The 21,139-nt window shown below is 46.9% G+C and overlaps 2 protein-coding genes across 3 annotated transcripts in view; one reads left to right on the top strand and one right to left on the bottom strand.

Moving 5' to 3' along the window:
* Positions 1-2,929, bottom strand: part of FBXO16 (F-box protein 16) — a 43,090-nt gene extending 40,161 nt beyond the window's left edge. Inside the window, exon 1 of the mRNA XM_063915038.1 lies at positions 2,850-2,929. The gene's annotated coding sequence lies outside the window, so the exon portion shown is untranslated. The remainder of the gene's footprint in view (positions 1-2,849) is intronic.
* Positions 2,930-3,188: 259 nt separating this feature from the next.
* Positions 3,189-21,139, top strand: part of FZD3 (frizzled class receptor 3) — a 75,196-nt gene continuing 57,245 nt past the window's right edge. For both annotated transcript variants that reach the window (XM_063915037.1, XM_063915036.1), the window contains exons 1-2: positions 3,189-3,347; positions 7,435-7,914. In XM_063915037.1, coding sequence (XP_063771107.1) covers positions 7,705-7,914 — 210 coding nt within the window. In that variant the 5' untranslated portion in view covers positions 3,189-3,347; positions 7,435-7,704. The remainder of the gene's footprint in view (positions 3,348-7,434; positions 7,915-21,139) is intronic.

The raw sequence follows: 21,139 nt of genomic DNA, 5'->3' as shown, positions 1-21,139 counted from the left end.
CACAAGCTTCTTTTTATTTTTTATTTTTTTTATATTTGCCTTGTCCTCCATCTAATATTTGGTAGCCCCAACTTCTAAAAATCCAGCATTTTCCCTGTGGTGGCTGGGGAGCTTGTACAGCGTCCTGCATCAGACGTAGCTTCATCCGGAGTGCCGCATTGCCAGACAACCCGCCAGAAGTCAAGCGTGTGAGGGGCAGAGAAATGGGTATTTGGGGGGCTGAAGCTTTGCCTGGGGTGCTGAGAAACCTTGCCCCAGCCCTGGGTGTGGGTTATAATACGCTGAGTTGGGCACTGTAGGCAAGTGACAGTGTGCAAGGGGCAAATGTATCAAATCCTATCTCTCCCCAAATGGTCTCTCCTGGACGCAATACTGGATCATTGCAGTATGCGATTATACCGGCCAGATGGAAGACTGAGCAACTGCAGGGACTGGCGGAGGCCGTCGCTGCGATGTGCAGCACGGAGTGGAAGTAAGACTCCTGCGCTAAGTTTGAAAAGTGTAGCTGTAGCCTATAGGCAGTGGTGCAAGTAGAATTTTTTTCTTAGTGGTACTGATAGTAAAAATGTGCATGGTCACGTGTCATGAGGGGGCGTGGTCACACAAAACTAGGGAAGTTGCTACATGACAATAGGGGCATTACACATTATGCCAAACACTGTAATGCCCATTACACATTATGCCACACACTGTAATGCCCATTACACATTATGCCACACACTGTAATGCTTATTACAGATTATGCCACACACCGTAATGCCCATTACACATTATGCCACACACTGTAATGCCCATTACACATTATGCCACACACTGTAATGCTTATTACACATTATGCCACACACCGTAATGCCCATTACACATTATGCCACACACTGTAATGCCCATTACACATTATGCCACACACCGTAATGCCCATTACACATTATGCCACACCCAATATAATGTCCATTACACATTATGCCACACACCGTAATGCCCATTACACATTATGCCACACATAACATAATGCCCATTACACATTATGCCACACACCATAATGCTTATTACACATTATGCCACACACAACGTAATGCCCATTACACACTATGCCACACACCGTAATGTCCTATATATTATACCACACACCGTAACGCCCATTACACATTATGCCACACACCGTAATGCCCTACATATTATTCCACACACCTTAATGCCCATTACATATTATGCCGCACACAGTTATGCCACTGACACCATTTTATGTCCCACACACAAAAAATGCCCCTTATTAATTATACCCCAGTGGTGGGCTGGTGGTACTGAGTACCACCACCATATTTCTTATTGGTACTCCGTACCACCCCGTACCACCCTACTTTCAGCACTGCCTGTAGGCAGAGCCGGCCTTAACCAATATGATGCCCTAGGCAAGATTTTGGCTGGTGCCCCCTAGCACCGCTGCTAGTTCTGCAGGAGATGCCTGGCATGAGTCAGCTGGCAGCTCTGCTAACGTCGGGCATCTTTTGTTTATGAAAATGCATCTTATTTGCATTACTATGTGGCTAGAATGCACAAGCAGCTTCTGCTGATTAAAATGATATGCAGCATGCCTATATTCTGTGTGCGACTGCGGCTGTATCTGCATATGAAATGCTACATTACAGTGATTTCCAGGAATACACTGCAATATAGCATTTTGTAGGCAGATACAGCCAAGGTCACACACACAATATAGGCATGCCGCACATCATTTTAATCAGCAGAAGCTGCTGGTGCCCCTAAGCATACCAAATGCCCTAGGCATTTGCCTATGCCTAAGGCCGACTCTGCCTATAGGCTACAGCGTCCCGCAGGAGCCCAGCTCGGGAACGCTTCACATTCTGGAGTACCATATCTAGGGGTCCCGGCGCCCCTGGCAAAGCGAGGGACTGGACTAAAGCTTCCACTCAGCTGCACTGGGACTTCCTGATGTTGTGACCGAGCTCACAGCCAGGAGCAAAGGCAAGGCTGGGGGTAATTTATGCAGCGCCTTCCCTGGTGCCAGCCGGCTGCGGGTCCCCCTAAGGATAATTGGGCTAGGCTGAGCCAGGCGGTGCCGCCACCCCCTCTCAATTGCCACAAGTGCCATCCTGGCCAACTGGTACCAACGGCCCTGCCACCCTGTGCCTCTTTTGCTGCCCCCATGCAGGAGGACATTTCCCATGTTCTAGCTGCATAAAAGCAATGTCTGTATCCCAGCGCTCATTCCTATCTAGCACATAGTACCAGATACAGCGCCTAATTCAGATGTGATCACAGCAGCAAATTTGTTAGCTAATGGGCAAAATCATGTGCACTGCAGGTGGGGCAGATGTAACATGTGCAGAGAGAGTTTTTGGGTGCTGCAACGATCAGATCTGAATGACTCCATAGTGCAGAGATGAATGAAGCAGAGAGGTGGCCTATATACAGCAGTGTAGCTGGGGGGAGGAGGCTGCCTACACCACTGCTAGACTCCAGTATAGAGTGACACTGAGCATGCTGTATTATAACCCTGCTGCTGGGGCACAACCACAGTGCAGGCCCATTCATAGTGATAACACGCTCCGTCTCAAAAAACAAACAAAACAAAAACACCTGGCCCATCAGTGGGGGTTTCTGGGTACTCGGAAACCCCCCCTGCGTGCGCCACCTTATCTGCCTGCAGAACTACAAGTCCCAGCATGCCCTCTGACAGGCCTTACATGCTGGAACTTGCAGTGCCACCCCAGCTGGAGCAGCAGGGCACAGTATAAGACAGTGACACACATACAGTATATATACAGTAGTATATAGTATCAGCAGAGTGTACGGTGACGTCAGATGGATACAGCAGTGATACAGGGTACCTGTGCCTGGTGCAGCGGCGGAGACCCGGATGGAGGGGGCCGCAGGATCGGAACACGGCCGCTTGGTTCGTCGCTATGGAAACTAGACCAGGATTCTCCCTGCTGCCAATCACCCAGGATGCGGCCACGCCCCGCTCCTCCACCGAAACCCAGCCCCCTCCCTCTCCTCTTCGTGCCAATCTCCCGCGGTGCGGCCACGCCCCCATCCCCTTCGCCGGCTGTCGGCGTTGTCGTAGCGACCGCGAGAAGTAGGCGTGGCCTAACGTTCTCGTGAATGGGAGTGGGCCAGGGCTGCCCGGGTTGGGGGCGTGGCTTGTAGTAGCGATGGCAATGAGCTACGCAAGAGCGCTTCTGTGAAGGGGGCGGGCTATATGTGTGAAGGGGGCGGAGACTTGAGTGTGCCCCGCCCCAGCAGCCAGTGAGTGCAGTTTGCAGCCTGAGCTGCCTGAGTGTTGTAGACTCCGCTGTCCGTGTGGCTGTGCTGCTGTGAGCTGGCCGGTGAGTACGGGGCTCCCCTGTCACATGTGCAGGCAGGAGCACCACCATCACCATCATCATCATCATCACTGTATGCTGTATGATTGCATGTGTCACCTGGTATACTGCAGCAGGATATACTGTGTATATATATATACTGTATATATATATATATATATATACTGTATATATATATATATATATATATATATATATACTGTATATATATACATACATATATATATACACAGTATATATATCAGTGTGTCTCCTGTCTGTCTCTATTTATTATATTATTTATCTCTATATCTGTGCGTATACATGCTGCATTATGGGTCATTCTTATAGCATATGTGTGTATTGCCTGCCCATTGTCAGTAGTGACAGCAGTACACGCCGTAGTGCATGCTTGCTGTCAGTACTGCCAGTGGGTTGCATGACATTGTCACCTGTACATTGTGCAGTATGGTTACTGACATCTATTGGATTATAGTGTGCCAGCGTGTTCTGTTGCGCTTTGCAATTGGGAATAAAACAGTAATAAAACCGAAGTGGGTAATAACAGAGAGAGGACGGAGGGCCCTGCTCGCCGGCTTACACTCTGTACATAGGATGGCAGTAATATAGCGTACAGACTGTATACTGCAATGTAATGTATGCCGGCCCTGTATATAACAGCAGCGTGCCTGTGTATTATTCTGGCTGCTGATGCTGCGGGAGTGATAGTATGATATGTGTATGGGGAAGGGCCCTGTGATGTGTGCCACGGCTGCCTGTTATTACGTTATTGATGTGACTGTAGGTGATCCTGCTACAATAGAGGATATAGTACTGTATTGATGAGTGTATCTGAATGCAGCCGGTGCATTGTTGTGGTGGGAATGTCACCGGTGGGAGAGGTCTGAGCTATATAATGGGTAGGTCTGGTAACAGGGCCTCATCGTGCTGTTGGCTGCATAGGATAGAATATATTGCAGTAGCTATTGCACATGCCCATGTAGCCGGCGGCATCACCCTGCAGCATTGCGTGATGCTTGTGTGTGTGTCTATGGTGCATCCCCCTGGACCAGGCCTCCTTTGTGCACCCATACAGTCTAATTTCCCAGCAGCGGCCGGGCATCCGTCTTTTTCGGGGGCTCAGGCCGCATGAATAATGCATGCAGTGCTGTGTCACTTGTCCCCGGCCTGGCAGTGCGAGGGTTACTATCCACTCTCTATTATTAATACCCCGATGGATAATCCCGGGTCATTAGCATATTAAGGCTTGTCGTCAGGTATTATCCTAAGCCTATTATTTATCAGCACCACTGTCAGGTCATGTTGTAGTTGTTATCCGCCTTCTGTGTACATTTTATTTTGTACGCATTAGGCAGATGTATTATTATTATTAATAATTATTTTGTAAAAATGTTTTTAAGTAGCGCCTACACATTACGCAGCACTGTACAGAGAATATTTAATCAAGAGCGTCAGCCCGTGGCCCGCAGAGCTTGCACTCTAAACCAGACACACACACCGGGGGTTAATTAACCTGGCATGTATGCCTTTGGAGAGTAAAAATAGACTTGGCCACTGCTGTTGGTTGACAGAAGGCTCGGCCATTGTATAAGTCACATCACGGCACACATCCTCCTGTCACTGTAACCCGTAACCGGCGAGGTGCCTGGGAAGCCCCGTGTGCGCCGGGCCTGGTTGTAACACTAGACCCCCAGGTCCGCTGCTGTCCAGGGCTCCTAGAGATGTGTACAGTCTCTGAGGTACACGTTGCTGGTGTGTCATTAGCCTTGTACAGTGTAGTATAGATCTGCCTTACACACGCTCGTCCCACGTGGGTGCAGCATTCCGACACCTGCACTTAAAAAGGCTTTTATTTTTTATTAATGTGCACCTCATTCCAACACAATAGTGTTCTCGCTAGGCTGTTTTAGCAGGGCCTGATTTCAGAGTGGCAAAATGCGCCCCTGCCCTAATCGCGGCACCCTGCTAAAACAGCCTGCCCGCTGCCGTCCCCACCCGCAGGCCGCAGTATCCTGCGGGTATAAAAAGTTGCTGTTGCCACCTCATGAATTGGCTTCTATTCACATTGAGGGGAGAGCTCTGGGGAAGCCCAGCACCTCTGTAAGAGCTGGGTACGGCCCCAAGAGTGACACTGATGGGGCCTCGCCCCGCTGCCGGCCATGCACCCTATTCGGGCGCACACCTCATGATGACTGTCGACAAGTCATACCACACCCGACAAGAGGCACTGCCGTATTGCAGGTGACCTCGGGCATTTGGTTTGCTATCGCAGCGGGTACAGCCCCAAAATGGCCACATTAATCTATAATAATCCTGTCGATCTCATTGGTATGTGGCCGGAAGATGGCCGCTACTGGTCTCTGTGCGCCATCATACTCCTGTAATGCTAAGACGTAATGACACAAGATGCGTCATCAACCCCTTCCCCCCCTTCCCGCACGTATCCCAGATCTCCCTCCTGGGATCTCTCTGCAGACGATGTCGAGAAAGTAGGCCAATGGCCTGGGTTGCTATGGGTTACAGCACTTTTGTTTCACTGTTCCATACATAACCATGACTGAATTATCCAGCCAATGGTGTAATTGTAGTGAAATAGATAACCCCGCAATCACACAGCTGAGAACCAGTCTTTGTAAATACCGTGTTTATTGTAAATCATTATTTGTCTTCGCGCCGTCCGAGATCTGAGGAGCTGGTTCATTCCATCATATATAATCACGGTTGCTGTCGCTGTGTTTCCAGGCTTCTGCTGTTGCCTGTAATGCAGATATAGCACTTATTATTGGACAGGAATGCCCCAGGGCATGAGGCTGAGAGATGAGACAATACTACCCGGGCCTGTCAGGAAGCCCTTTATAATCAGTCAGCGAACACGTACTGCATATTTCTCTGACAACAGTACGGTGTCTCCTATAATGTTTCTATTAAATAGATTTTATTGTTTCTTTTGTCACGTCCTGCCTTAGCTGTATCTTGCAGGCCCTGCTTATTATCTTGTGTGTATAACACCCCTTAGATTTGCTCCATCCTGTTACCTCCGGCTTAGGTGCTTAATCCGGCATTAAACGTAATTGCAGATCCTGCTTCGCTCTTTTTGTGCCAGGCGTTTTTTAGTGACTGAGTCTTTGCCAGTGTTTTAACGGAAAATATACTTTGGCGTTCGCGGTTTTTATCCACTTTTTTTTTTTAAATAAGTTAACAGGAAAAATATTATCCTGCTCAGTGGAGTCCAAATTTGCCTTAATTATATGGGTTGCTCCATCAATTTCCAGCAGGAATAACCTACGTCATAGAGTATAATGGGGGTCATTCCGAGTTGACCGCTAGCTGCCGTTGTTCGCAGCGCAGCGATCGGGCAAAAATTTGGCATTTCTGCGCATGCGTATGCTCCGCAATGCGCACGCGCGTCGTACGGGTACAAAGTCCTTTGTGGTTGTGCTCAGGTTCTAGTGAAGTTTTCAGTCACACTGGCGGCCGCAAGGAGATTGACAGGAAGGGGGCGTTTCTGGGTGTCAACTGACCGTTTTCAGGGAGTGTTTGCAAAAACGCAGGCGTGTCTGAAAAAGCGCAGGCGTGGCTGGGTGTTCGCTGGGCAGGTGTGTGACGTCAAATCCGTACACGAATAGGCTGAAGTGATCGCAAGCGCTGAGTAGGTTCTGAGCTACTCAGGAACTGCACAAACTGCTTTTTGCAGAGCCCGGCTGCACATGCGTTCGCACTTATGCTAAGCTAAAATACACTCCCCAGTGGGCGGCGGCATAGCGTTTGCATGGCTGATAAAACTAGCTAGCGAGCGATCAACTCGGAATGAGCCCCCATTGATCTTTGGGTTTGATTATGCAGAATTTTCCATTGCACGCCTGACTTCCTGTCCGTGAGAAGTACACTACAGGAAGTTTACAATACAGCAAAATGTCCGAGTCGCATTAAAACCTGAGGTAATTTTTGGAGCTGAAATAATCGTTTATCGGATGTCACGGCTCAATATAACTTCCCAATTACTGTTTGCTGCCTATTGACTTGCTGTAGTTCTATACTGTGTTATAACATACTTTAGGGCTGGTTTTGACTTGTCATCGTTTTTTTTCAGGTTATGAAGATTTCGGGTCTTGTGCCCTCCGTGTAGAAAAATGGAGACAATCATTTGGGAGTGCGGCTAGCCGCTGGAAACTGGAATCCGTTCTGCGTAAAGATGAACCACATCGTAACATGAGACGGAACTCACTGGGAATAATATTGCTTTTTCTGTCCGCGGAGAATGTTTTGGAAATCCCTCTATAATCAATGCAGACTGAAGTCGGCGCCCCCCAGAGAGCTGTCCCCTCGGAGGACTCCGCGGGATAGGAGCTGAAGAACGGCCATGGCTTCGGTTGGCTTTACCATGGCTGCCTACACGGTTTTGTGCTCCGTGTGGGTGGCTGTTGCGCTCGTTGAGCACGCCGTGGGGCACAGTCTATTTGCATGCGAGCCCATTATACTGAGAATGTGTCAGGACCTTCCCTACAATTCCACCTTCATGCCCAATCTCCTGAACCACTACGACCAGCAGACTGCGGCTTTAGCCATGGAGGTGAGGGCTGCATTCTAGTTATTGCTTATTATATTTACATAGACAAACTATATATATATATATTACAGGGCCGCCATCAGGGGGGGACTGCAAGGACTGGAGAGAAGGGCCCACTCCTGGCTCCTACCGCTGATTCCTGGAGAGCTGCACCAGGCTGCGCAACAACAACGGGCCGATGCACAGGGAGGACTTCTTAAAACAAGTCTTCCCTGCGCATCGGCCCTCTGTGATTCGTTCCTGCAGAACCGCAACACTCCGCCTAAATGTGACATCACCACATGGTGTGGAGCGGTGCAGCAGAATCTTTTTGCAGATGAGGGGGGAGGGGTTCTTATCAGTTTTGTCAGTCCCAGGCTCCAAAATTTCTGATTGCACCCTGTATATAGCTATATATATATATAATATAAAATATATGATGTGTGTTATTGTATGTGTGTGAAAGCTGGTAACAGTTACAAAACCTGGCGCCTCCTCCCCTCCCGTATAGGCGAGGGTTAAAGGAACCCGTTCGGTAACATTCCCCACTTTAAATGCTGCTGACTGACAAAACAGTTGGAGACCCCGTTGACATTTCTTTTGAAGTTGGATCATTCATTTGCATATTTTTGGTGTTTGTGGAAATTGCATTATTTGGTATTTGTCCCAGAGCTCTGTTTCTGCTCATCCTGTGCCCCGGTCGTCCATACTATGAGCTGCAGGAGAGTATTGAGTACTCCTTTGTTTTCAATACAGATGTATTGGTCAAAATAAAAATGACTGATGTAAGGCAGAATAAGCAGACATTGGGTGCTTCAGTCAGTGAAGGGTTATTTTCTTTTTTTATTGCCGCACCTGGGATTAGCATCCAAAAACTGGTCCGTCCCTGATTTGGGGGGGAGACGTATCAGAGCTTGGAGAGATATAAAGAACCAGCCAATCAGCTTCCTAACTGCCATGCTGCAGGCTGTGTTTGAAACATGACAGAATCTGATTGGTTGGTACTTTATCTCTCTCTCTGATTTATCTCTCTCCAAACATTGATACCCAGGAAATGTCTTTCACTCGCTGTTTTGTCCATCTGTACGTAGACCAAGCCAGTATATATATATATATATATATATATATATATGTGTAGCCTCATTCTGATATACGGGTTAGCGCACTGAGAACTGAGTGCAGAGGATTAGGCAACCTGTCATCACTCTCCGTGGTCACTGTGGTCCATGGGATGTAGAAGCAGGTGGCTGGAAATCAGAGCAGGCTGCACCTGCGGAGGTCTGCATGTGTAACAGGGTGCGACGGGGCAGACGGGGTCAAGCCAGTCAATGGGAGGTGGGTCTGACTGAGAGAATGGATCCCAAGCAGTGGACTTGCACCCTAATCTGGATGTTACCAGCCAGGCGTAATACTTATAGGAAGGTTCAGCAGCTCCGCAGCCTCTAACATTGGGATTTGGGATAGATAGATAGATAGATAGATAGATAGATAGATATATATATATATATATATATACTATGCCACGTATTGCTGCTGTATTACATGTACATTTTGGGAACAACACTTTGTTAGTGGATTTATAAGTTTGCGGCTGCGCAGATCATGTAACGTTCGCTGGGGTGCAGAATAACCTGATTAGATGTAGGTAGAGTGCTGCAGAGATGACACCAAGCAACCCCTTGTTGTGACTAAGAAAATCTCAAACACGTCTTATTACCCTGAAGCAGCTGCTCCCCAGACGTTGATTTATGGGCCAAGCGAAGGCACCTCCGGGCTGTTTATTATATCTCAAATACACTGCACAAACCTGCACTACAGTCAGAAGACAGACTGCGCTGCTAGTAACACAACATACAATTAACCTGAGGAGAAAGACATAAAAATACAGTAGTTTAAGCTTATCTGCGTCTTGTTTCATTGGTTATATGAAGATTTGCCGTCAAACTGGCTGCTGTTGCTTTCACCTGACATGAAGCAAACATTTTGCTCTGTGCTGTTCAGGCATGATGGCAGCCATATTGTTCCTGTTCTGTGTGCATATTTATGGCACTGCTAGGTTATACAGATGCATGTGGCCTCATACACTCATCCTTTCTGCGCCAGATGCTTGTTGCGACAAAGAAGCTTCGCCGTGGGTAGCTGTTCCCGTTCTGTACATACTTTTTCCTGAATTTTGCATCTTATTTGCATTCAAATTTGCTTATAGTGTACTAGGGGCTTAGGAATCGTATTTTTTTATTATCTGAAAGCTGGTTAGTGTATATTAATTATACCTTTGTTTTTATACTAAGCAAATGTGTATTTAGAGGGGTATTCAATTAGTTCCGACAATTTCGGGCCTATCGAATTCACCCCCGACGTATTCAATTGTGGGACGTTTTCGCCTGTTTTTTTAAGGCATTTTCGCCAATGTCTTTGCACTTCTTCTTTTTTTAAGCAAAAAGGCATCGGTGAAAAATGCCTCAAAATTCGCCGATCCATGTGTTTTTTGCTCCCGCTGAATCTTTCGCCTAGGTGACGAAACAGCCCTGCTATTGAATAGGGTGAATACCCATTCGCCCTAAAAAATAGCGAAAAGTGCAGCTTTTTCGCATAGGTGGAAAAACGTCCCTAATTGAATACCCCGCAGTTGCAAATATTACGTGCCCCCCTTGTTCTTCCTTGAACATCCCTACAATCTGTGACAAAGTCACAACCTGTATAGCAAAGGATTTTCTTTCTGTATGCTGAGTTTATTACAGTATTTATTTGAAACTTGTAAAACTATTTTATTTTCTTAGTACTCAGCCCTACTTTCCTGTGCCTCTAACCTCGCTCGTACTTTTGTTTGACATTGGTGGATTCAGCATATTGCTACGCATCGTTGGCGAAGCATCAGTTTGTAGCGTGACTACGCTGAGCATAATTAATTGCTCTTTTTATGTTTTTTCTTTGTGTCGTGTGAAGGAGTTTTCAGCTATTCCAGTAAATACAAAACCAAGGAGCCATTCATCACATTCTCTACAGTTACTTCATCTTGGCAAATGTTTGGGGTTTTTTTTCAATGAAATAAGACGTAGTATTTTCAGATTTCTGTCAATACCGTCCCAGGATTGCTACCTGTGGCCTATTGATGAGTTAATCCTGTGATGCCGTACCTACTCTGTGGAAACTAACTGAAGGAGCCTTAGGGGTTTACGGTATTTACTAAGCAATGGATTTTCACATTTTTGCATATTATGGGGTGTATTCAATTATTGTCGGAAACTGCCGTCTTATCGGAAAGACGGCAGTTTCTGACAGGTTTAGGTCAGAAGGGGTTCCAACCTATTCAATGGCGGCTGTTTTTTTCCGACAAGTCGGGAATTCCTGACTTGTCCAAAACCACGTGGATTGTCGGAATCCACGTTTGCTGTCGGAAGCGCGGTCAAACCCGACAGGTTTTAGCCCCGTTTCCGACAATGTCAATCCGACTTTAAAGAAAGTCGGATTGGCATTGTCGGGAATGGTGTTGAATACTGAAGGATCCGACAGGAATTGAAAATACCCCTTAGCTGCCATATTTAAAAGGACAATAATAGTGAATGCAAAATCAGGCTTATTTTACATTAAATATTATTGCTCTTTTAAATCTGAGAGGCAAAATTTGCAAAAATCGAGGGTTTTCAAAATCCACTTAGAATTTTAAATCCGTAAAAAAAAATAAAAAAATCCTTTTCCGTCTTGTTAAATCACTGAGCCACGAGGCACTACTACTGCACTTCCTAGTGAATGGATCGCTACAAAATGGCTGCCTGTACTGAGTGTAGGGGGTGGGTGCACCCGTTAATTATATTTTACTACACTGTATAAAATAAAGCATTTTTTACCTTAGTATAGCAGCTTATAATGGTTTTATTCTGGTCCTTGTAATACTATTTATTAAATGGCTTTGATAAACGAGCACCTCACAACCCTTAAACGCTGTTTATTAGGGGATTAAATAACCCGTGATCGCTGAGCCCTGGGATTCCGTGTTCAGTCTGTAACTGTAAAGTAAATAATCTTGCAGTTTATTAACGTACATTAAGATGTTTGCAGCAAGGGGTGGGTTATAAACATGTTTCCCCTCTATAACCTATTAAACCAAATATTGTTCTTTAATGAGGAAACAGATCAGCTGAGAGAGGCTTAGCGTAACGATTATTTGGTTGGCGACTTGGTCCGCCCTAAAGTTGGCAGTGTTCGTCTTATAATGTACATGTTCCCTGAGATTCTTGTATTATAATCATGGCCTGCACTATCCTGGGGGCGGTGGTATTACGGAAACCCAAAATAAAACAAGAATCTCCCCATTGTACCCTCCACCCCTCTTTTAACAACGAGAGCGAAGTCACTTAAATATCGCCAATTTGACAACACCTCCTCTAGGACTCTCTGTCACGTTGGAATATTGGCCCTCATTCCGAGTTGTTCGCTCGTTCTTTTTCATCGCATCGCAGCGATTTTCCGCAAACTGTGCATGCGCAATGTTCGCACTACGGCTGCGCCAAGTAAATTTGCTAAGAAGTTTGGTATTTTACTCACGGCATTATGAGGTTTTTTCTTCGTTCTGGTGATCGTTGTGTGATTGACAGGAAGTGGGTGTTTCTGGGCGGAAACTGGCCGTTTTATGGGAGTGTGTGAAAAAACGCTGACGTTTCTGGGAAAAACGCGGGAGTGTCTGAAGAAACGGGGGAGTGTCTGGGCGAACGCTGGGTGTGTTTGTGACGTCAAACCAGGAACGAAACTGACTGAACTGATCGCAGTGGCAGAGTAAGTGTCGCGCTACTCAGAAACTGCTTCAAAATTTCTATTCGCAATTTTGAGAATCTTTCGTTCGCAATTTTGATAAGCTAAGATTCACTCCCAGTAGGCGGCGGCTTAGCGTGTGCAATGCTGCTAAAAGCAGCTTGCGAGCGAACAACTCGGAATGAGGGCCCTTATTTAATTCCTGACACATGCAATTTTCTGGAAATAAATTGCAGTTTGTACACAAAGCTGGTTTGCGTGACATTGGTTATTGCCAGATCTCAAGCTGTATGACTGGTACACCAAACAAAATGGCTGCCCAACATGGCAGCTCCCGCCTGCGTGTGAATGGCCCACATTCCGAACATACAGGATATCTAGTAAACCTCTAAGCGCATAAGTGAGTGAAGGGTTGATGAGTATAGTAGAGATGGTAATATGTAATGTGTCCCTCATTTCTCCCCTGAAAACAACGTGTGAAGTGTAATACATGGGTCGCGTTTTGTTGTACCACCCCCCTCCGGAATAGGGGGAGAGTGGTGTAAATCCGTGTGTTTCCTCCTGGTGAAAGGGATTCTTATGAGGGGATCAGTGGGAAATAAGCCCTTTGTTGTCTGTCTTTCTCCCCTCAGGATGGATGGAGCTGTGTTGCCCTGCTGTGCTCAGACAGAGGCCTCTGTGTCATTGTGCAGCGCTGCACAATGAGGTGGGAAAATGGGGCTTTGTGCCCCCTCCACGGCTTTCCCTGATTCAATAAGTTCCTTCATTGTCCCCCATCTGATCAATACTCCCAGCTCCGGTAACATCTCAGCAGCCGGCCCGTATCCTGCTGAGAAAGCGCAGATGTAACCCCTTAAGTGCCTCACCGCTCGCCCTAACTGAGTAGCCCAGTCCTGCTAGCTGGAAAGTTTATGTGTATGTCACTAAAATCCCCTGACACAAATCCTCTTATGGTCTTAAGTATAACACAAGATCCTTTTTTTATTTTTTTATTTATTGGTTCTTAGTGAATGGATTGTGTGCAGTTTAATAGATGTAGGCCCACAAAATGGCCGCTCCTTTTCCTCCAGGGACAAATCACCTAGGCATGGGACTGGTCCTGGACTGCTGGCAACCTGGCTGGTAATAGCGTTTCCCTGTCTTACTACACAGAGTGACGCGTTCCTGACTGCAGAGGCCACTGTGTGAGGCTCCTGTATCTGTACGCTGAAGTGACGGCAATTAGTATGAGGAAAAGGTGTAGTAGCTGTACGCTACAAACGTGTAATTATCACAGGTCTGTCTGGAGGCTCTGACAGGAGCCCGTCCCTGCGATGTGTAAACGTAAAGTGATCGCTTATGCCATGGGTCTTCAACCTGCGGCCCTCCAGCTGCTGTGGAACTACACATCCAAGCATGCCCTGCACGGTTTTACTATTAAGACATGCTAAAACTGAGGCAAGACATGCTGGGATGTGTAGTTCCACAGCAGCTGGAGGGCCGCAGGTTGAAGACCCATGGCTTATGCAATCACTTTACTGGCTGGGTCTGGCAGCACTACTGTCCATGGGCGGGATGTACTAATGTACATCGCCGCCCTGCGCCACGATGCTGATCGCATATGTACTAACATATGCGATCAGCATTGCGGAGGACAGCTCTTCCGATAAGAGCTGTCCTCCGCGATGCGCAGCGGCAGCCTGACTTCCGGGATTCGGCCCCAGGAGTCAGTCTGCGCATGTGCGGGGGGGCGGCCGCAGGGCATGCTGGGAGGGATCCGATCGGATCCCTCACACAGCGCCGCGGAGAGAAGCCCATAGGCTTCTATGGACTATCGCCAGCTAAAGCTGGCGTACCCCACCGCGGCGCTGACCTGCCGGCCGGGGGTTAGTACTGTACATCAGGAAAATGCGGTAAACAGGGAGTTTACAGCATTTTCCGCTTAGTACATCCGGCTCCATGAGAGGTCATCAGACCATGCATGGGTGAGCGGCCATTGCAGGGGCGGGATCCTGCACATCCCTCTCCCCAGTAACTTTTACAGGATGTACCCTGTAGTATATAATTCTAGGGCTTTGTAAATGTCACAATGTAGCAGCCCCCATAAATACCTATGGGGCTGTTATTGCAATGGGAATTGGGGGTACCTGCAGTTGACATAGGAAACCTCTGCTATATACTCTATACTGATACATTGGCAATAAAAATGATTTTTTTTGTCTGTAAATTCCGGTACGACTCTGACCTGTTCCCATCATTATGCTAATGTATGTGTATATGTTATCTGTGATCAGGACTAGCCCCATCCAGACACCTTTAATGTGGGGGCAATATAGAAGCACAGAATAGGCCTGAAGGAAGGGAGCGGAACATAAACTGTACTGGGGCCCTTCCTGGGGACAGAGACCGTCCTGCTTATTACGTATAGTAATGGTGGTGTGGTCTCCCTGACAGCTCATTACTGTATCACACCCGAGTCTGTGCCAAGTATGAAAGATCTGCAGCTCTCCTCTCCAGTTATGCTGGGACTTGTAGTTCCACAGGAGCTGGAGAGCCACGTAACTTACCGCTGGCAAGGCAGACTGGGACCTGTAGTTGTGCCGCAGCTGCTGGGACACAGGACCACTATGGCCCAGATTTATCAAGCCTTGGAGAGTGATAAAGTATTAATCATTCAGCTCCTAACTGACATTTTTTCAAACACAGCCTGTAACATGGCAGTTAGGAGCTGATTGGTTGGTACTTTATCACCGTGCAATTTATCACTCTCTAAGTCTGGATAAATCTGGGCCTATGTCTGGTGTTTGTAAATCTTTATCCTGCTGTGTTAATATGAAGAGATGGGGGGTAGACTGTGAAGAGAAGGGCATTAGAGCCATGGGGGGCAGGGGGATGGGGGATAAGCTGTCTTGCACATATTAACCACATACAGGGGTGTGCAAATTCAGCGGGATATAGATTGTTTGTTGCTGCGTTTGCATCCCTACATACACTGACAAGGGAACAATCCTATTGTAGCATTGCTATGTGTGCACCATTTTAGGGCTGATTCATTTGAGCTATTCATTGAGTATCTATAAATGCGGACGAAAGAGCTTACAATCTACATAAACATTTGTTATAAGTATATATAGCATGGCGCTTGCTTCTCTGTAGATTATGAAACCATTGAGCGCGCAGGTGACTTGTTTTGACGCTATGTGGGGAATAAATGGCTTTGCAGGCCAGATCTGGGCCACAGAAGCACCTGCCCATAATAGGGCACAGCAGACCCGTGATGTGTTGTGGATACACGTGTGCCTTGGGCAGTGATAATATCGTGATGTGGTGACTGATAACAGCGGAGACGGCAGCCGGGCCCAAGTCCGTCCCAGACATCACAAAGGTCCAGGTCTCTGAGGTGAGAACCACCCAAACCTGCTTTGCGTCTGCTACCTCCTGTCCAGCTACTCAGTAGAAGCGTCTCCAATGAATACCAGTGCTCAGGCAATACGTTCGTTTAGGGAATGTGAGACCAGGGCTCCGTTGTAACCTCTCCAGACAGACAAATTAGCCGCATTTTTCAGTTTAGCCCCATTTTATAATAGGAGGGTTTAGGACAAGAAAGACTGATGGACAGATAGTGGCACTCCATATCTCTGCCATCGTATGTCATCGTTTGTGTAGGCTGCAGACGTTCTTTATCACTACATCTGTAAGGTTGGGCAATATGCAGATCCGGCCATTTTACAAATAATAGGGGCACCGTGCGCCCCGTTCATTGCTGGTCATTCACCAGTTTGTTTTAGGAACACACTAGTAATTGATTGGGTGCAGGAATATTATAGTCTTCCTGGGGAGCTGATATTTTTGGGGGGCGCACTTTAACCCCTTTTCGCACGCAACTTCGATTGCAACCACAAGGAGCTATTTTTCAAATATTAAGAATGCCCCGCGGGCTACATCCGCATCATTGCGAAGGTACACGCAAGCCATGCGCATCTCATCCGTGCGCTTGCTAGGTATGTTTTTCTGGGTGGTAACTAGCGTCAACACGTGCAAGAGAACCGTTCCATGGGTGTGTCAGGGAATATAACAGGCGTATATAATGGGCGAGAAGTCGGGAGTTAATCACTAGTTTGAGTCGTGCATGTGCAAAAATGACATACAGAAACAGACAGAGGTCCTGTCACCTAGCACGCAGTAAGGGTAAGGGCCGGTGATAGTGGTGGCCGCTGCTCTTGCGTATGGAATCACGTGTCCGTGCCATCGCATAGATGCCTACGCATTAGGACCGTGCGTATAGTTGCATTAGCATTCTCTCCGTGTTCCGTTCACAGCGGGCACCGAGTTGCATTTATATTATGTACCACTCAGAATCAGGCCCTCAGCGTTTACCGCTCAGTTTGATCTACAATGGTCAACTGGTCAGAGTACTAGGTAGCCGTTGTGGCTTAAGTGGTAGATGTGGTAGAACTACAGATCCCAGAATCCCCGGTCACTAGATGCAATATGCAGTTTAAGCCCCGTAACTGGTCTTCAATGTCCACATATTTTTATTAACACTTAAATCTATAGCTGTATAGTTGTGCTTGTGTATTTTTACTTTTCACCTCTCGATAATGAAAGTCCGTCACGTCCTTGCGCCTGACGATGCATTTTCTGTAAACACAGTGGACAGGTGAATCACTGTAAAGAGGAATTGTATTTGGGAAAGTGTGCGCAGGTAAATTACTGATAGAATTCCACCGATCTGTTTGTTTTAAAACAAAATAGAATACATTTTTTTTGTGCGCCATATATTCTGGTTCTAAAGCAACACTGAGCAAATATTAACCAGTTGGAAACTGGTCTTCACGCAGGACGCTGGCGAAACTGGCGTTCATTGTGACCTCAGTGCGTGAGTAAATGTAATTTTTTATTTCCATTTACTATAGAGACACCGTGGCGTGACTACAGTTTCTCATATTGTGACATTCCTGCTATTAAGCAAATATTTGTACATGTAATTAAATAAAGCATAATGGCACATGCAGTTTCGGGACAACACAACTGAGGGAGTCCAATTGTTAGTGCAAGATTATATTATTGTTGTTTTGTAATTTATTTATTTTTAGCATTTTTTTAAATTCTTTTTATTATTATTTTATTTATTTGTCTTTATTTCACCACAAAATCCGTTTTATGTCACTGATTTTCTGTGGTATATATTACCGTGAATATAACGATCACCCTGTTTTTTTGGGGGGTATTTATTGTAAAAGTTCCAGTTAGTCCGTCAGGAAATCTTTCCCAGTTACTGGAGCACGGTGCTCCTCCAGTATGGGGAATCCCTTTGTGCACAAAATCTTTTGACCAGAATCGGTTCCCATGGCTACAGATCCTTTCATCGCCTGACAAAAGTTGGCATTTGGACTCTTAGGAGGCAAATCTGGCCTTTGACTTGGTACCCTTTTCACACCCCTCGTTAAGCTCGGCCTGTCGCAACGCTTGAAGGGTCGGCGGTGGGGGGGTTCCCATGGAGACTGGGATGACAATGTAAGAGGAGGAGGAGGGCGCGGAGGGAGCACAAAGGCCCTGTTTTTGTAAATGCGAGCACTCGGGGCTGGAACTGTGTCCTCATCTTTGTACCATTTTGCAACCGAAAATTCTGACTAAAAAGCCGCACTCCCGTCTGTGTAGCATCGCCCGCTTCAGTTTCCACCGGAACAAAACAGGACAAGTTTGAGGCGTCGAACACACAAAACGTTGCGGCTTCTTTTTCCACGGGATGAATTTTTCCCCAAATAATGTGCTAGATTAATGGCAGAGGCTGATCCGTTTCTTTGTGCATCTTCTCCACTTTATCATTCTCCAAGGCGTGATGCATCTCCACCTTGATGTCCGTGTAATTGGAATGAATATATGTAATTACAGCAGTGTAATAGTGTGCCCAGTATTACCTCAAAAAAGTGATGCTTGTGCGTAAAGTAATTTTTATTTTGCTAAATAAATTCAATAAAGTCAAGATATTGCTGATCTGTTCTCCCGCCTCTGTATACGCTGAGGTGCCGGCGGATCTTTTCTCCCGCCGCTGTGTACGCTGAGGTGTCGGCTGATCTGTTCTCCCGCCTCTGTGTACGCTGAGGTGTCGGCTGATTTGTTGTCACAGTGTCATTGGCGACAGAATGACCGAAAACGTCATTACTTTGTATCGCACGAGAACCTGAAGGAGTTAAAGGTTTTACACAGACTTAGGCTATGAAAGTGTGAAGAGCTCTGTAAATTATATCATATTCCCTTTCAGAGGAAACGTCTACAATAGAGGGGAGGTTAAAGTATCATATGTAGTGATTTGTTTTCATCTTCGGCATAAGAGATGAAGAGACGATCCTTCCTTTGGCATTCAGGGTATCGGCCTGTGGGCTAAGTACATATAATAAGATGGTTTCCATGGCAATGGTTGGTTATTCAGCACTTATGTTACATAGCATTACATGGTATGAATGTGAGGTATCCGGTCTTACTTTGCCAGATATAAGGAACTTTTGACTGTTTATTGCCCATTTATACTTTAAAGGCCTTTTTGCCACTTTACCTCTTTTTCTCTAACGTCCTAGTGGATGCTGGGGACTCCGTCAGGACCATGGGGATTAGCGGCTCCGCAGGAGACAGGGCACAAAAATAAAGCTTTAGGATCAGGTGGTGTGCACTGGCTCCTCCCCCTATGACCCTCCTCCAAGCCTCAGTTAGGTTTTTGTGCCCGTCCGAGCAGGGTGCAATCTAGGTGGCTCTCCTAAAGAGCTGCTTAGAAAAAGTTTTAGGTTTTTTATTTTCAGTGAGTCCTGCTGGCAACAGGCTCACTGCATCGAGGGACTTAGGGGAGAGAAGTGAACTCACCTGCGTGCAGGATGGATTGGCTTCTTAGGCTACTGGACACCATTAGCTCCAGAGGGAGTCGGAACACAGGTCTCACCCTGGGGTTCGTCCCGGAGCCGCGCCGCCGACCCCCCTTGCAGATGCCGAAGATGGAAGAGGTCCAGAAGCAGGCGGCAGAAGACTCTTCAGTCTTCCTGAGGTAGCACACAGCACTGCAGCTGTGCGCCATTGTTGTCAGCACACTTCACACAGCGGTCACGGAGGGTGCAGGGCGTTGGGGGGGCGCCCTGGGCAGCAATATATAATACCTTTTTATGGCTAAAAATACATCACATATAGCCCTTTGAGGCTATATGGATGTATTTAACCCCTGCCAGATCTCACAGATTCCGGAGAAGAGCCCGCCGAAATAGGGGGCGGGGCTTATTCTCCTCAGCACACAGCGCCATTTTCCTGCTCAGCTCTGCTGTGAGGAAGGCTCCCAGGACTCTCCCCTGCACTGCACTACAGAAACAGGGTAAAACAGAGAGGGGGGGCACTTTTTTTGGCGATATTAATATATTTAAGCTGCTATAAGGATACAACACTTATATAGGGTTGTTCCCATATATATTATAGCGCTTGGGTGTGTGCTGGCAAACTCTCCCTCTGTCTCCCCAAAGGGCTAGTGGGGTCCTGTCTTCAATAGAGCATTCCCTGTGTGTCTGCTGTGTGTCGGTACGTGTGTGTCGACATGTATGAGGACGATGTTGGTGTGGAGGCGGAGCAATTGCCGGTAATGGTGATGTCACCCCCTAGGGAGTCGACACCGGAATGGATGGCTTTGTTTATGGAATTACGTGATAATGTCAGCATATTACAAAAATCAGTTGACGACATGAGACGGCCGTCAAACCAGTTGGTACCTGCCCAGGCGTCTCAGACACCGTCAGGGGCTGTAAAACGCCCTTTACCTCAGTCGGTCGATACAGACCCAGACACGGACACTGAATCTAGTGTCGACGGTGAAGAAACAAACGTATTTTCCAGTAGGGCCACACGTTATATGATCACGGCAATGAAGGAGACTTTGCATATCTCTGATACTACAAGTACCACAAAAAGGGGTATTATGTGGGGGGTGAAAAAACTACCTGTAGTTTTTCCTGAATCAGAGGAATTGAATGATGTATGTGATGAAGTGTGGGTTAACCCAGATAGAAAAGGGCTAATTTCTAAAAAGTTATTGGCATTATACCCTTTCCCGCCAGAGGTTAGGGCGCGCTGGGAAACACCCCCTAAGGTGGATAAGGCGCTCACACGCTTATCAAAACAAGTGGCGTTACCGTCTCCTGATACGGCCGCCCTCAAGGATCCAGCTGATAGGAGGCTGGAAACTACTCTAAAAAGTATATACACACATACTGGTGTTATACTGCGACCAGCCATCGCCTCAGCCTGGATGTGCAGTGCTGGAGTGGTCTGGTCGGATTCCCTGACTGAAAATATTGATACCCTGGATAGGGACAGTATTTTACAGACTTTAGAGCAATTAAAGGATGCTTTTCTTTATATGCGAGATGCTCAGAGGGATATTTGCACTCTGGCATCGAGAGTAAGTGCGATGTCCATATCTGCCAGAAGAAGTTTATGGACACGACAGTGGTCAGGTGATGCGGATTCCAAACAGCATATGGAAGTATTG

The sequence above is a fragment of the Pseudophryne corroboree genome, chromosome 4 (genome assembly GCF_028390025.1).
Source record: "Pseudophryne corroboree isolate aPseCor3 chromosome 4, aPseCor3.hap2, whole genome shotgun sequence".
Taxonomy (NCBI): domain Eukaryota; kingdom Metazoa; phylum Chordata; class Amphibia; order Anura; family Myobatrachidae; genus Pseudophryne; species Pseudophryne corroboree.
The sequence above is the reverse complement of the archived record's forward strand: the minus strand, read 5'-3'. Positions and strand labels throughout refer to the sequence as shown.